General features: G+C 43.0%; 1 protein-coding gene across 4 annotated transcripts in view; it reads left to right on the plus strand.

Annotated features, from left to right (window-relative positions):
- The window catches only part of PARD3B (par-3 family cell polarity regulator beta), a 616,262-nt gene that overhangs the window by 39,690 nt on the left and 559,077 nt on the right, over positions 1 to 17,495 (plus strand). For 3 of the 4 annotated variants that reach the window (XM_037913130.2, XM_037913131.2, XM_037913132.2), the window contains one exon: positions 1,531 to 1,632. In XM_037913130.2, coding sequence (XP_037769058.1) covers positions 1,531 to 1,632 — 102 coding nt within the window. Of the gene's footprint in view, positions 1 to 1,530; positions 1,633 to 17,495 lie in introns of those variants that run through there. The other variant, XM_043524854.1, reaches the window with a different exon arrangement.

Consider the following 17,495-nt stretch of genomic DNA (forward strand, 5'->3'; position numbering starts at 1 on the left):
AAACCACGATAGTTAGAGCACCATAGCTATGCTGGCATAACCCAGAAGGGGGTTTTACTTCAGTGTAGGGATACTACCTCCCTGAGCTATGGTAACCATGACAACAGAAGCATTCTTCTGTCCACCTATCTGCAGCTATACTGGGAGTTAGGTTGGTATTGCTACGGCACTTGCGCATGCTTGCATTTCCCCCCACAATATTTCAAAATTTTCACTGTAGATCAGGCCTCAGTCTGACGTTACCAACATCCAAGAGGTTACAGAGGTACAAGGGAAGCCCTGGCTGGACTGCTTCTTTCTCAGCCTGTGATTTTGCTGTTTAGCACCTTATTGATAGGTGGTAGCTCTCAGTGATGGTTCCACCCTTAAAGGAGCTGCTTTTGCTTTTAACTTCCCCACGGATTTAAAATTGCCCAGTCTTCTAAGATGTGGATTTAATTATGAACTACTTTATTCAAATTCAGTGGGGTAACTTAAGGGTAGAATGGCATATTTTAACTAAGCAGGTTTGTCCTTTTTTTAGCCTGCTACAGAGAGGAGTTCCAGGCCCGCACTATGTCTGCCAACATTATTGATGATTAACTCTGGTTCAGTGCTTAACCTCAGGAATGACACTTGGAATTCTTTAGTAAGCAATTCCAAACCTTCTTCCATTGAAGTTCATAGAATCTCAGGGTTGGAAGGGACCTCAGGAGATCATCTAGTCCAACCCCCTGCTCAAAGCAGGACCAATCCCCAATTTTTGCCCCAGATCCCTAAATGGCACCCTCAAGGATTGAGCTCACAACCCTGGGTTTAGCAGGCCAATGCTCAAACCACTAAGCTATCCCTCCCCCCAAGTTGATAATTGTGCCATTGGCTTCAGGGGAAGCATTGTGTAGTGTTCTGTTAAAGTTGTGGAGGGGAAGGTGCTGTCTTCAGAGGACTGAAACTTGGTTCCTGTTGCACCATGTCAAATTACATGAGTAAGCTTGCTCATTCACAGACATTGTCTTCTCAATTTTGCCTCAGTGAATCCCATTATTAGTTGTCTCTGAGGGAGAGTCTTTTGTAAGCAGAAAATTCTTGGTGGATGGTGTAGGTGAGATGGGGTACGGTATGTGTGTGTGTGTTGCAAAACTATATAAATTTTTCCCAAGTTGTCAGGCAGCACATTTTCTTTAAATTACAGTGGTTTACAGTGATATATCATGGTTTCTTTACATTTCTTTCTTGTAATGTATAAAAATCTATCTAACCTCATTTACATTTGGTAAAGAATTAAAATGTACAGTAAATTAATGCAGATATACATATTGGATGTTATTCCACTGGTAGTAAACTGACATACAAATAGTGTGAATTTTTATCAGTAGATGTTTCTTTGAACTCTTCAACCAGAACTAGTCTGTGTAAAATGGAATATTTAGTAAAGATGTTTACTAAAGGAGAGAGACGTAAAAATGGAATACAAAAATCTTATTGACTTGATAGAGCTAAAAAGCTGAAGTTTGGTTTGACAAAATACCTTGTTTTTTTGTTGTTCCGCAGGACCCTGCTTACTGGGTGAACATTCACCACCTCGAGTACACAGATGGGGGGATCCTGGACCCAGATGATGTGCTGGCAGATGTTGTTGAGGACAAAGATAAGGTAGATTAAAAAGGGAGAGGTGGTGGTGGTGGTGGTGGTTGCAGAGTTTGAATTACAATATTGTACTTGCGTTTCCTGTGTACCTTCAATAACCATATGCCTGGTACTTGAGTACCAAGAGTGTGGTGCAGTATTCAGTAACCTTAAATCAAACACATCTGCCTAGACATGTTGCAGCTATGCTCTTCATTCAGCGCTACTGCAAAAGGAAAATGTATGATCAAAACAGCTGATATATTCACATAAGATCAGTATTTGATTTACAATTTAATCTTTTAATTCAGGACATTTTATGGTTCTCTTGTAGTTTTATGAAACAAGGGTGGTTTTTGATGAGGAGAGGATGTGGAGTTGGATGGGATATTGAATTTTATGCCAGTAATATTTCTAACTTTTTTTAAAAATCTCTCTAGAGGAAAGTTTGAGAACCACTCATGATAGGTCATGGATTAATGTGAAGAACTGCAGCAATTCTATCTTGTAAATCACATAGAATCAATTTGCTTCAGAACAGAACTGAAAGTCTGGGCAGGCCACACCCACTCCAGTTCACTCTAGTGTGTGTTTTTATATGTATTCCCAAAGACCATGGGTGTCCAGCTTGGGAATTCCTTACCCAAGGTATCCTATATCTACATAGAAATAGCTCACCTAAAAATACCTAGTATTGCTGCTTAATTACCCTGGCAGACTAGTGTAGTTTAAGTGAATTCATCAATAAATTACTTGCCATATATAGTCTGAAGAGTGTAGTTCAGATCTGATTAACATTTCGTTATTGTATTTGAATTAAAATCTAAACCATAAGAGTATTGATGCCAAGAAAAAAATATTAAAGCAAAAAACTTTTCTGTTTACATACTTTTGAAAATGTGAAATTTTGTTTTCCTATCCTGCAGAAAAAGCCTTTTCAATGTAGGATTCGTGTTCTCATAGGGTCATCTTTTCCCTGACATCAGAAGCACCAATAATAATGACAGATTGATTCATAGATTGCTAAGATAATTTATATCGTGTGTGTGAGTAGTGCTTATTGAAAGAAAACTGCTTGACGGTTACAGATGACTTGCTGCTTGGAATAATTCTGACTTCAAAACAGTAGGTTGCTGTGTAACACTACAAAACATACTTTAACATAGGAAGACTAGAACTACATAATTTTAAAGCTCAGTGTATACAGAGTGGCAGCAGCAAGGTCTTCCAAGCATTTCATGTCACATTAGCTGTATTTCACTAAATTAACAAATGCAAGAAAACAGTTCCACTGTTGACATTTTGTTATAAAGTTGACATTTGTAATACATTAGATAATTTAGCAGTGGTCTCCCTTGAATTGTGCCTTGTTGTGAGATCTCATGAGGTTGCCACTGAGATCATGATGGGCCATCTTACCATGAAACCTTGTTTTAAAACAAAACAAAACAAAACAAAAAAATAGCTCACATTCAAAAGCGTTTCATTTTGATATAATGGTGGGAGTTTGGATAACTCAAGAAATGGTTTTGGAATTTAGACCCTTCACCTTTGTCACTTTGTTCTTTCTGTATCTGTGGTAGAAATAAGATTCAGAACAGAAAATGTTCCAGGACTTTTTAAGACACTTCAAAGAATGACAGGAGAATTATTGTATTATATGCTCAAATAATTGTTTCCAAGCATTTGTGTATCATACTTGTCCTGGTTTTATACTCACACAAATCCAAAGAACAATGCAGCACCTAAATCCTTCAGTTTGTCTTTCTGAATAATCATTGGAAACTTATTTTTACATCTGATATTGCTCAGAAGCAACCAGCAGTGCTATTGAGCCCTGCTTCACAAAATTCCCAGGAACGTTTTTGTATCAAAACAGGAACAACAACTGGATGATGGTGGCATACATAAATTGCCAAGGAAGGATACAGCAATAATCTGAAGCACAGGGCCACTGGAATCCTTTTATACTTAGAGAAACAGAACCTCTCTACCACAGCTTACATGGATGCCAGGCAAAACAAGAGTCAAGGTCAAATGGCTTAATTTTCAAATGCTACCAGCAGGGAAGTGGAAAGCTAAAATAGGACATGTTTGATCTTTTGTCTCTTTGTGGCTTTCTTGCTCATCTAGACTCATTTGTAACTTAAAACAGCAGGCTAGTATTTTGCTCTCAATTAGTGGAATACATGAACATAGAAGATGGACATCTTCACTTTTTTTATGTATGTACTGGTATATACATTCTCTGAAATGACTTGGAAAAAAAGACTAAAGTATGTGTAATTCTAATTACAGCATATTGGCTTCACAGACTAATATTCACTAGGCTCTTAAAGATGGAAACTGCAAAACCAGGAAGCATCCAGTTTTTCAAAAGCTAGCTTTTTATCAGTACCCCCTTATTCACCTTAAACGTCATAACATTTGAGTGTTACATGGATGCTCCTGTTAACTAACTAACTATCCTATTTCAAAATCTCAGAGATTTCCTACAGTTGGAGCATACAAGGATTTGCAGGGTGGGGGTCTTTGTCACCTAGTACGTAGACTGAGGCCTGTCACAGATTCAGTTTCTTATGTGAGGCCTAAGGGATTAAACCTCAGTTCTTCATTGAGTAATGGTTCCTTTTGTATCCCACTGTGGGTTTATGCATGTGCCCAGAGCAATTTGAAAGTAGAGTTTGTTGGTCTGCGCCTTTGCCCTGGCTCTCCTCATACTTTTGGCTGAGGGGATAAAGGGCAGGGTGAACTGACAATTTCTCCAGTTACTTCTCACTGCTGCATGTTCTAGGTTGGAACCTACAGTGTCAGTAGCTTTGTCTTCATCCTACAAGATAAGGTTTAGATTTTGCTTTGTAAATAGTTTTAACAGCTTATGTAGTTTAGTGCAGGGGTAGGCAACCTATGGCACGCGTGCCAAAGGCGGCATGCAAGCTGATTTTCAGTGGCACTCACACTGCCCGAGTCCTGGCCACCAGTCCGGGGGGCTCTATATTTTAATTTAATTTTAAATGAAGCTGCTTAAACATTTTAAAAACCTTATTTACTTTTACATACAACAATAGTTTAGTTATATATTATAGACTTGTAGAAAGAGACCTTCTAAAAACGTTAATGTATTACTGGCACACGAAACCTTAAATTAGAGTGAATAAATGAAGACTCGGCACACCACTTCTGAAAGGTTGTTGACCCCTGGTTTAGCGTTTGGATTGTCTCTTTGGGAGACACCCTCCACCCATCCCCTTGTATCGCGTTCAGGTACCTGACTATGCCCAGGACTCCAGGCTTCAAACTCTGTGCTTCTTGCCCACAATCCTTCTTAGTCAGCGATGACCACCAGTGCTGCCTGTATTGGCTTGGGGAAGCCCACATGGTGATGAGGTGCAATATCTGCTGATCGTTCTCCGGCTGTACCTGAAAAGAGACGGAACTTTGTCTCTGGAAACACCTCATGGAAAAGGCCATGAAGCCTCAATCAGACCTAGGCCAGGGAACCCTCCCTCTACATCTGCCTGATTCAGCAAGGAGAATGCCTCCTGCTGCGAAGTTGAACTCTGGTGTGGGAGTGTCTACTCTCACAGGCCCACCAGTAGAATTTTTGTTTTCTCACCTGCTCCCAACTCTACTGCTGGTTCAGGCCACTTTTGAAAGGGCTGGACAGCAACATCCCCAGTCTACTCCTATGGATAAGGAGGGCAAATGTCTGGACCTGTTGGGGAGAAAGTTTTGTCATTTAGCCTCCAGTTCAGGGTAGCCAATTACCAGGCACTACAGCTAAATACAACTTCCTGAACTATGCCAAGTTTGCTAAGATTACTGACCGGCATCTGCAACAGGACACAGCTCCTTTCTAAGCTCTGATAGATCAAGGCAAAGGGATAACCAAGACCATGCTCCAGTCTGCGGTTGACAACTCTATTACCTCCTCTAGAGCTATGGTTACTGCCGTCGTTATGTGCACGGAGTCATGGCTCCATGCATCAGGGTTCCCTAGGGAGACCCAGAATACCATTGAGGTCCTCTCTTCTGGTGAATTGCAGCAATTCAGCCAAAAGATGGATGAGTCCCTCCATACCCTAAAGGGGACCAATTGATCCTACTTCCAAATTTTCCAGCTCTGGGTGTATAGTGCGCATGCATGTAGCCCACAGTGGAATACAAATAGGGACTACACATCTCGAAGAATCTTCAGTTGCAGATCAGTAACTTCCTCTTATCTAAAGATTCAATTTTTCTACCCTCTGGTTTATTATTCAAGATTTTTTTGTACTCTTCCCACATCTTTTTTTCAGAGCTATTACATAGTTGAGACTTCCAGTGGGACTCCTGCACTTCATCCTGGTTCTGCAGATCTTCAAAATACCTCTGTGTAATCTTCAAGAGGGTGCTTTGTCATATTTTTGTTCCCTTCCCTTCCTTATAGAAATGATGTCACAAGGGGAGAGTGTTGGGAGTTCTGTCTGTTAAGGAAGCCTATACTGAGTTTTTCCTTGGGAAGTTTGTTCCAGGTTCTAACTGGTATACAACCAACATACAGTTTCACACTTTGGATTTGGAATCAGCTTGTAATGTCTTTCTACACTTGAGTGGAGAGAATTGGATATCTTCTTGTTTGTTCATGGGGATCTTAAATGCTTGAAGGGCTCAGTCTCTCTGAATGGACTAATTCATATATATCAAGCATGTAGAACATCTAGTAAGGCTTATGGATACATCAAAGTGCATTTCAGAAGGTGCTTCTCAAAGGCTTGGGCTGTGAAATCTAGAGCTTCGTACAAGGAGACTTGCCATTTGACAACTGGAAGTTTGCAATTACTTCACCAAATGGTACAATAATGACATTCTATCCTTGGGTTGTGCAGCATTTGGTCATTCCATCTTCTTCCCTCAATTTAAATTAAGGAAGGAAGGAAATTAGCATTAATTCTAATTTCCATTTTTATATTTCCTATGGGGTTTTGTGGCTTAGGATGTGAAGTTTTTTCCCTTTCTAGGAATTGTTTGGAAGCTACTTCCTATCTGTAATATCCAGACAAATGTACAAGAGGGAGAAAACTAGTTCCCTGGACTGTACTTTCTCAAAATGAAGGGCATTCATTGATCTGGGAAGACTCTCTCTGTAAAGTAAATGCTGCGAACCAGCTGAGCAGCAAACAGCAGAGTGGCTAACAGAGGGAGTTTGCCTGGGAGCTCGCCTGGGGAGAGCCTGCTGAGGCTTACATCTGGCCGGCTTCTCTGAGGAGTAACTACAACTCCTGAGTGAGCTTGTAGAAGGAAGGTAATATGGAATGGGTGGTGTTCAGCTGTTGTGACCTGCATTGGATGTGCCATGTTTGTCTTTCTTCCAGAGGACAGAAGCGACTTTGTCTGTACAAAGTGCAAGCTAGTCTCCATATTGGAAGAGAAGGTTCAAGGTCTGGAGCAACAGGTATCAACCCTGCGTTGCATAAGAGAAACTGAAGATTTCCTGGACAGACGTCAGGATATGCTTCTACGGGCACAAAGTTTGAAGATGTAGAGCAGGCTGTGCAGCAGGGATAGGAGGACGGTGAAGAAATTTGGCAGCATGTGACCTCCAGAAGAACAAAGGGGAGCGTCCATGTACCAGCAACGCAGATACAGGTAAGTAACTGTTTTCATGTTCTCTCCACAGGTACTAATGCGGAGAGTGGACTGGATGATACATCTGAGGGAAGGAACAGAAGGAGACTCTGCCGATTGGAAGGCATGAGATGCACTGTCCTAGGGTTGGGGGTTCCACGACCACCGCTCCCAATAGAAGGAGGCGGGTGGTGGTGGTCGGGGACTCTCTCCTCAGGGGGACTGAGTCATCTATCTGCCACCCCAACCGGGAAAACGGAGAAGTCTGCTGCTTGCCAGGAGCTAGGAGTCACGATGTGACGGAGAGACTGCCGAGACTCATCAAACCCTCGGATCGCTACCCCTTCCTGCTTCTCCACGTGGGCACCAATGATGCTGCCAAGAATGACCTTGAGCGGATCACTGTGGACTACGAGGCTCTGGGAAGAAGGATAAAGGAGTTTGAGGCGCAAGTGGTCTTCCCGTGGAAGGAAAAGGCCTGGGTAGAGACCGTCGAATCGTGGAAGTTAACGAATGGCTACGCAGGTGGTGTCGGAGAGAAGGCTTTGGATTCTTTGATCATGGGATGGTGTTCCAAGAAGGAGGAGTGCTAGGCAGAGATGGGCTCCACCTAACGAAGAGCGGGAAAAGCATCTTCGCAAGCAGGCTGGCTAACCTAGTGAGGAGGGCTTTAAACTAGGTTCACCGGGGGTAGGAGACCAAAGCCCTCAGGTAAGTGGGGAAGTGGGATACTGGGAGGAATCAGGAGCGCGCGAGAGGGCAGGGCTCCTGCCTCATACTGAGAAAGAGGGACAATCAGCGAGTTATCTCAAGTGCCTATACAGAAATGCAAGAAGCCTGGGAAACAAGCAGGGAGAACTGGAAGTCCTGGCACAGTCAAGGAATTATGATGTGATTGGAATAACAGAGACTTGGTGGGATAACTCACATGACTGGAGGACTGTCATGGATGGATATAAACTGTTCAGGAAGGACAGGCAGGGCAGAAAAGGTGGGGGAGTTGCACGGTATGTAAGGGAGCAGTATGATTGCTCAGAGCTCAAGTATGAAACTGCAGAAAAACTTGAGTGTCTCTGGATTAAGTTTAGAAGTGTGAGCAACAAGGGTGATGTTGTGGTGGGAGTCTGCTATAGACCACCGGACCAGGAGGATGAAGTGGATGAGGCTTTCTTCTGGCAACTCACAGAAGTTACTAGATTGCAGGCCCTGGTTCTCATGGGAGACTTCAATCACTCTGATATCTCCTGGGAGAGCAATACAGCGGTGCAAAGACAATCCAAGAAGTTTTTGGAAAGTGTAGGGGACAATTTCCTGGTGCAAGTGTTGGAGGAACCAACTAGGGGCAGAGCTCTTCTTGACCTGCTGCTCACAAACCAGGAAGAATTAGTAGGGGGAAGCAAAAGTGGATGGGAACCTGGGAGGCAGTGACCATGAGATGGTCGAGTTCAGGATCCTGACACAGGGAAGAAAGGCGAGCAGCAGAATACGGACCCTGGACTTCAGAAAAGCAGACTTTGACTCCCTCAGGGAACTGATGGGCAGGATCCCCTGGGAGAAAAACATGAGGGGGAAAGGTGTCCAGGAGAGCTGGCTGTATTTTAAAGAATCTTTATTGAGGTTACAGGGACAAACCATCCTGATGTGTAGAAAGAATAGTAAATATGGCAGGCGACCAGCTTGGCTTAACAGTGAAATCCTTGCTGATCTTGAACACAAAAAAGAAACTTACAAGAAGTGGAAGATTGGACAAATGACCAGGGAAGAGTATAAAAGTATTGCTCGGGGACGCAGGAGTGAAATCAGGAAGGCCAAATCCCATCTGGAGTTGCAGCTAGCAAGAGATGTTAAGAGTAACAAGAAGGGTTTCTTCAGGTATGTTTAGCAACAAGAAGAAAGTCAAGGAAAGTGTTGGCCCCTTACTGAATGAGGGAGGCAACCTAGTGACAGAGGATGTGGAAAAAGCTAATGTACTCAATGCTTTTTTTGCCTCTGTCTTCATGAACAAGGTCAGCTCCCAGACTACTGCACCGGGCAGCAGAGCATGGGGAGGAGGTGACCAGCCCTCTGTGGAGAAAGAAGTGGTTCGGGACTATTTAGAAAAGCTGGATGAGCACAAGTCCATGGGGCCGGATGCGCTGCATCCGAGAGTGCTAAAGGAGTTGGCGGATGTGATCGCAGAGCCATTGGCCATTATCTTTGAAAACTCATGGTGATCCGGGGAAGTCCCGGACAACTGGAAAAAGGCTAATGTCTTTAAAAAAGAGAAGAAGGAGGATCCTGGGAACTACAGGCCAGTCAGCCTCACCTCAGTCCCTGGAAAAATCATGGAGCAGGTCCTCAAGGAATCAATTCTGAAGCACTTAGAGGAGAGGAAAGTGATCAGGAACAGTCAGCATGGATTCACCAAGGGCAAGTCATGCTTGACTAATCTAATTGCCTTCTATGACGAGATAACTGGCTCTCTGTGGATGAGGGGAAAGCAGTGGACGTGTTGTTCCTTGACTTTAGCAAAGCTTTTGACACGGTCTCCCACAGTATTCTTGCCAGCAAGTTAAAGTAGTATGGGCTGGATGAATGGACTATAAGGTGGATAGCAAGTTGGCTAGATTGTCAGGCTCAACGGGTAGTGATCAATGGCTCCATGTCTAGTTGGCAGCCGGTATCAAGTGGAGTGCCCCAAGGGTCGGTCCTGGGGCTGGTTTTGTTCAATATCTTCATAAATGATCTGGAGGATGGTATGGATTGCACCCTCAGCAGGTTTGCAGATGACACTAAACTGGGAGGAGAGGTAGATACGCTGGAGGGTAGGGATAGGATACAGAGGGACCTAGACAAATTGGAGGACTGGGCCAAAAGAAATCTGATGAGGTTCAACAAGGACAAGTGCAGAGTCCTGCACTTAGGACAGAAGAATCCAATGCACCGCTAGAGACTAGGGACCGAATGGCTCGGCAGCAGTTCTGCAGAAAAGGACCTAGGGGTTACAATGGACGAGAAGCTGGATATGAGTCAACAGTGTGCCGTTGTTGCCAAGAAGGCCAATGGCATTTTGGGATGTATACGTAGGGGCACTGCCAGCAGATCGAGGGACGTGATCGTTCCCCTCTATTCGACATTGGTGAGGCCTCATCTGGAGTACTGTGTCCAGTTTTGGGCCCCACACTACAAGAAGGATGTGGAAAAATTGGAAAGAGTCCAGTGGAGGGCAACAAAAATGATTAGGGGACTGGAACGCATGACTTATGAGGAGAGGCTGAGGGAACTGGGATTCTTTCGTCTGCGGAAGAGAAGAATGAGGGGGGATTTGATAGCTGCTTTCGTCTACCTGAAAGGGGGTTCCAAAGAAGATGGATCTGGACTGTTCTCAGCGGTAGCAGATGACAGGACAGGGAGTAATGGTCTCAAGTTGCAGTGGGGGAGGTTTAGGTTGGATATTAGGAAAAACTTTTTCACTAGGAGGGTGGTGAAACACTGGAATGCGTTACCTAAGGAGGTGGTGGAATCTCCTTCCTTAGATATTTTTAAGGTCAGGCTTGAGAAAGCCCTGGCTGGGATGATTTAGTTGGGGATTGGCCCTGTTTTGAGCAGGGGGTTGGACGAGATGACCTCCTGAGGTCCCTTCCAACCCTGATATTCTATGATTCTATGAATTGTTAGTTTATTAAGTTTTCTAGTAGTTGATGTAATTTCAACTTTGGAAGTCATGTTTTGGGATCGGGGTGCAGTGCTTCAGAAGTTCAGCAAGTGAAGATCTGAACGGTGGCAGGAAGAGTGAAGGAATATGGAGCAACCTAAGTGGCACTGATTTGTGGTTGCATGAGCAAGTCTTGAGTAATAACTAGGGCAGGGAATATCCTCAATGATAGAAAATCAGAAATATTTATCTGAGAAAAGTATGTAAGGAAACTCTCTCCAATGAGAAGTTCAGATATAGCCGCCACCACAGAGATTTCCTAATACAAGATGCAATAACTGTACTAAAGGATGAAATAACAATCAGTAGAGGGAAAGCTGGTGTGAATTAAGTAGTGTTCCTGTGTATGTAAGACGACAATGGTGGTAAAATGTATACAAAATATAAGGTGGCTTCTATGCTGGAGGAGAATATGGAGGGCTTGAATGGTAATTGAAGTCTTGCAAACAAGCCAGAGAGAGACCAAAGGGAACAATTATCACGAGAGAGAAAGCAGATTGAGACCTTCAAAAGGGAGAATATATGGGGGAAAAAATGAAGGCATGTTGAATCAAGAAAACCAGCATGTTACGTGTTGGAAGAGCAGGGGGAAAATGTGTGTGCAGCTAATTAATCTTCATATCTATAGTAGGAGTGCTGACTCTGACAGAATTGTGGCTTGGCAGAGAGTCCAAGTGAGTTCAGTAGCCCAACCAATGATCAAAAATGCAATAAAAGGCAGCAATCAGAAAGAAAGGGAAAACTGTCCTAATTGGTGATGCTGTGTAGAGGAATGTCACCTGTGACAAAGGAAAACGGCTGGCATGTGTTTCTGCCCCTCCCTCCTGGATGCTGCCACAAAAGGTGATCAGGGTGCTGGTTGTGCAGCAGAATGATGGGCAGGGTGGGGGGGGGGGACACTACTTATAAATTAGGTTAGACTATAAATTTATTTATTTATTGTACTACTGTAGCTGCAAGGAGCTCCACTCATGGGCCAGGACCCCATTGTGCTAGACACTAGCACACTAGACACTAGCACAATGGGGTCCTGGCCCATGAGTGGAGCTCCTTGGAGCTACAGTAGTACAATAAATAAGCAGAGAACAACTTCAGGGCTCTCTAGGATTTAAAAAAACAAAACAAAACAAAAAATACCCCAGGATTGATGCATGTGACTTTTGCTGACAACTCTCTGGTGAGAGGAGTGAATAAAAAAAGAAGACTGATACTAGAGACCAGTTTATGGGATCTGTTAATGACCAAAAAAAGTTTCCTCTTTATAACTTGTGTAGTCATTCTTCACCCACTACACTTGTCTTTTTTATTTATGTATTTATTTTGAGGTAGGGAATGAAAAATTATTTGTCTGGATGAGCTTAATGATCAACTAACAAATGGTGTTTGACTTATTTGAGCTGTGAGGAATGGTAAGAGTAACATCCTTTTGTGATAAACTTAACATAGCCCTTCTCTTAGTACCAACTCACTGGTAGAACTGCTGCCTTTGGATCCCAGGTTCCCAGCCATAATTCTGATTTGCAGTAATAGGCAGTACATGTATGCAGGCATGTCCCAGAACTTTTGGTTTGTCTAATTCAGTTTTAGTGTCTGGCAATTACCAGTGTCATAGCTGGCTATCTAATGTGTTTCTGAGAGGAGAAATCACTTTTTTTAATTGGATAAGAAACATAGTTCTAAAATGTTCTTGAAGTCTGTCTTGCACTATGTCTATTCATTTTTTATTTGTTCACCTCGCTTCCTAAGATTCATAGGTCTTTAAGGTCAGAAGGGACCATTAGATCTAGTCTGACCTCCTGTATAACAGAGGCCAAAAAATTTCACCCAGTTACTACTTTACTGAGCTTGATAATTAAGTGCTTGTATAGGAGAGAAAATGTATTTTAGTTCAAAAACGAAGACCTAAATGTAGGTTATAAATGTAAATTCAGACCAAATAATTTCTGTCTACAAGCAAAATCATGTATTCAGGTAATAATTTTATAAAAAGGAAAATTTGCTATATTGCATGGAGTAATGCCAGGTTTTCCATGCTGAAGAGCACAGAGTGATTTTAATATAGCTATTAAATGGAAAGTGGTTTACAAAGTTAAAACTCTAGTTGCAAAGAAAAGGCTTCTCTATCCCAGTGCACCAACAATGAATGTTTACAAAAAAAGCGTACTCTGTGTACCTCTAATGGGATCCATATGGACGTGCTTAAAGACAAGGAGACTGTGCTTAGCATGGATTCATTTGCTTTCTGACACGTTTCTTTACTTACTGCAGAATATTTTTAGGCTGTTTAAAACTCATTTAATTAGAATCTAGGGAGACTTAGCACTGGAATCCGAAAATGAATGTTTACATGTATTAAGCATGTAGACATTTTTTTTTTTTTTTGAGAGCAAGTTCTATTGTGGTATGTTAAATAATCAAAGCAAAGGAAGCTCTTTTTTCATAGTATCCCCTGAAAAAAGGAAAATCAGCTTGTAACCAATTTAAAAGATGCCTAAAAGTCCCGATACAGGAGCTCTTCAACTTACAACAATCATTTGGTTAACAAGTCATATTTCACATTTTTCAAACTTAATATAAGGGAGAATTATTGTGGGTTTTTAAAAGTGTAGAATAAAAGTTTTAAAAATAGCAAGCATTAAAAATTAACCCTCTTTAAAACTTGGAAAAAAAATTTCAGCCACTTCTAATGTGAAAGTAGAAGATATTGCTGAACTTCAAGATTCAGACAGGGTTTTTTGGGGGGCATGCTCATACATTATAATTCTTGTTTCGTTTTTTTTTTAAACCAGAAGTTGCTAATCTATACCAAAATGGACTGAATCCTGAAATACAAGCTCTTATTTCCCAAGGTTGGAAGTTTTACTTACTAAGCGATAGCACTTTCTTTCAAATGTTAAGTGCTTGACAGCCTTCTGGAACTGCCAGGAGTTTGGGTTCAGTGTCCCCTCCTCCTCCATGAACTACCAAGGGATCTGGGATAGGGCCCAGAGATTGAGGAGGCTCAGCTGCCTTTGGCAGCTAACAGGGAAAGATAGAGGGAGGAGATGGATTTGGGAAAATAGAAACATAGAGGGGGGGCTAAGTGAAGTCTGGAGCTGGGCTCTGGCCTGTGGGTAGACCCATCAAGTCAGGAGCCTATCCTAGCTGCTCCTTGAAAAACTGCTGTCCCAGTAAAGAGAGCTTTAATACTCTTTTCAAACTTTCTGTGGGGAGCATCCTTTTATGGGAGCTGGGATGCTGTTCCTCTTGGTTTGTGTTCAGGCATCTCTATCCCCACCTGTTGCCAAGTAATTTGCTCCTAATGTAGCCTTTGCTTTACACAGCTCAGTCCCTCTCCAGCTACCTAGTGGCTGTCTGAGGAGCTCCTGGTGAAATGGATCACTTAATGGTGGTAGCATTGCTTTCCTAGCAGGTGCTTCAGGAGCTGGCCTCCCCAATCTTTTTTTGGAGGACCTTTTCAGCCTGCTGTTTGGGACCATCACCATTCGCTGTGATGCAGGAGAGGCTAGAATAGACATGAACATTCCCCTTCCCTGATTAGGTATTGGGCAGGTGGTTGTTCCGGTGAGGAAGATGCTGAGACAGAGACCTTAAGAAAGGCACAGTCAATGAGGACGACAGGAAGACCCCAATATTTACTTAGGTTGATCTTTTAAGTCAACACTTGTAGAGCCCTTAGGGGCGGAGGGGAAGGTCTGCTTCTTACAGGACTGAGGGGTTGAGCTGTAAGAATTACAAGGTGCAATTATATTTCCTCCAGAAGATATTCTACAAGTAGAGTAGGCCCCATTCTTTCTCTCTAGCCTTGTGCAGAGTCCCAGTCAGGATGGGACCTTCCCACAAGGAAAAGGGTATTGTGGTCTCGTCTCGGTTCCTTGACTCCTATCTTTCCCTCCTGTGTCTTCCAAGACTGAAGTCTCTCCTCCCACACGCCCAGTGGGAGAGCAAGCCAGAGGTAGGGTTGCCAACTTCCTAATCCCACAAAACCGAACACCCTAGACCCGCCCCTTCCATGGGGTCCTGCCCCCCTGCTCACTACATTCCCCCTTCCTTGGTGACTCGCTCTCCCCCACCCTCACTCACTTTCACTGGGCTGGGTCAGGGGATTGGGATGCGGGAGGGGGTGAGGGCTCTGGGGTAGGGCCAGAAATAAGGGGTTCAGGATGTGGGAGGGGGCTGCAGGTTGGGGCAAGGGGTTGGGGTGTGGGAGAGGGTGAGGGCTCTAGGGTGGGGCCAAGGATGAGGGGTTTGGGGTTCAGGTGGGAGCTCCAGGCTGGAGGGTGGGGCAGAGGGGTTCAGGGTGTGGGAGGGAGCTATGGGCTGGGGCAGAGGGGTGAGGTGTGCAGGCTCTGGGGTGGGGCCGGGGATGATGGGTTTGGGGTGCAGGAGGGGGCTCCAGGTTGGGGGGGGGGCTCAAGCTGGGGCAGGGGTTTGGGGCTCGGGGTTGGGGCACAGGCTTATCTCTTGCGGCTCCCGGTCAGTGGCGTGCAGGGGGGGCGCAAGGCAGGCTTCCTGTCTGTCCTGGCACTGTGCACCGTGCTGCATCCCGGAAGCAGCCAGCAGGTCCAGCTTCTAGGCAGAGGCGTGGCAGGCGGCTCTGCGCGCTGCTCTCACCAGCAGGCATCTCCCCTGCAGCTCCTATTGGCTGTGGTTCCTAGCCAGTGGGAGTGCGGGGCTGCTGCTTGGGGCGGGGCACCTGGTCATCTTAGCCAGAACACTGGCAACTGAAGGCCTCAAATACTTTGTGGAAGCAGTGTCCAAAGTTCATGATTTGTCTGAGGAAGATTCCCACAACAGAGAGTCATGATGCAGGGGTCTTTCATGACTCAGGAGTTACACCAGATCTGATCTTTTCTGGTTATAAATATGAGGAGATGCTGGAACAAATTGCCAGATTTAAAGAACAGGTGGACCGCCAGAGCTTTATGGTATTCATTTAAGTGTTCTCAAGAATTTAAGAATGCGGTGGCTGGGGAACAGATTTTTAAATCAATGGCAGTTAGGCATGTAAATACCTTTTTAAAATCTGGCCCTTAGCTCCTAGCAAAATAATGCAGTCTCATTAAAATCCTTACACTCCAGTCCTTTTATAGAGTATCAGAGATTGTCTTTTAGAAAAGACATTATGGTTATTCTTGGAATTACCAACCAGTAAATTTTGCTTCAGTACAGGTAGCCTAGTTGAAGTGATGATTTTAAAAAAATAAATGCCCCTAGATCATCGTATGATAGCAATAAATGAGCACAGCTTCTGAAAAAGAAAACATGATCACTGACCTATTAAGTCTTGTAGTGTGTGAACAAAATAGCAAATAAGAGAATCAGCAGATATAACTTATTTGGACTTTCAAAAATCCTTGATCAAAGTCCTCCACAATAGATTATTAAGGAGACAAAGTACTCTTGGAGGTGAGAGGCAAAGTACTGTCATAGATTAGAAATTGGTTTAGAGACAGAAAACAAAAAGAAATTTGTTTAGAGATGGGATTAAATGGTCAATTTTCAGAATTGCAGACTGTTGACTGTGGGACTCCTAATGTGTATAATGGTGGTGGTTAGTATATTTAAGAATGCTTTGAGTAATGAAGTGACACACAATTATTTGGGTTGTGTTAAGATTGTAGAATGCTATAGGGGTGTTGAGGTACGTAAAAAAGCTAGCTGAATGAATGAGCAGCACAATGTAAGATGGAAATTAATTTTTGAGAGCTATTAGGTTGTTCACATTGGAAGCGATAACTTGAACTACTCAGATACATTGCAAGACCCTAAATTAACCAGATGCACATGTGGATGGCTCAATGAAACATTTTCTCAATGTGAATTTTTCTGTTCAGTGTCTGTAGCGATGAATTTGTTGTCAAGACTGGAGTCAATTGTTTAAAAGCTATTGGAATCTCAAGCTAGTTTATATAGTATCTGATGGGGTTTTGTGTGACTGTTTTAATGGTAAGGTCTTTCTGGTTTTGAATTTTACATAACTTTAATAGACCATAACAAAGGTTTTTATTTTGTCTTTGGAAATATTCTGATATCTCTATCACATGCTAATTTTGCAAAATCTCACTTGTCACTGGTCCTTTTACTTGTGGGGAAATAGCTTAAAAATAACTTAGTTTCCTTACTGAGGGCCACATTCAAGGGTAGAAAATTTGTCTGCAGTAAAAACGTGGGGGAAAATGCATTTTTTCCCCATAGGGCTGTGTATATTTTGACTGTGTAGACATTTGCATGTACTGTCCAGATTTCCATCACGTTTTAAAAAAATGTAAATCTGTGTAAATACTGAAGATACAATCCTGCTCCCATTTATCGCAATTGCAAAACTCATATTAACTTAAATGGAAATAGGAATGGGTATTTAATGTCCATAATATGTCATCATTCTATTTGGAATTTTGAAGTTACGTTATTTGTTAACATTGCAGGAATAAGAATAAGGAACACAAGAGCCTATCTTCATGATGTTCTGTTTTGTAAATTTAGAATTGCTTAAATGCTTGCAGATTTTAAAAATGGCCCCGCTCACACACTTAAATCGAGGAACAAACATTTAATTCCCCCTATGAACTGTCTCCGATTTAATAGG

This window comes from Chelonia mydas, chromosome 11, assembly GCF_015237465.2.
Source record: "Chelonia mydas isolate rCheMyd1 chromosome 11, rCheMyd1.pri.v2, whole genome shotgun sequence".
In the NCBI taxonomy this organism is placed as follows: domain Eukaryota; kingdom Metazoa; phylum Chordata; order Testudines; family Cheloniidae; genus Chelonia; species Chelonia mydas.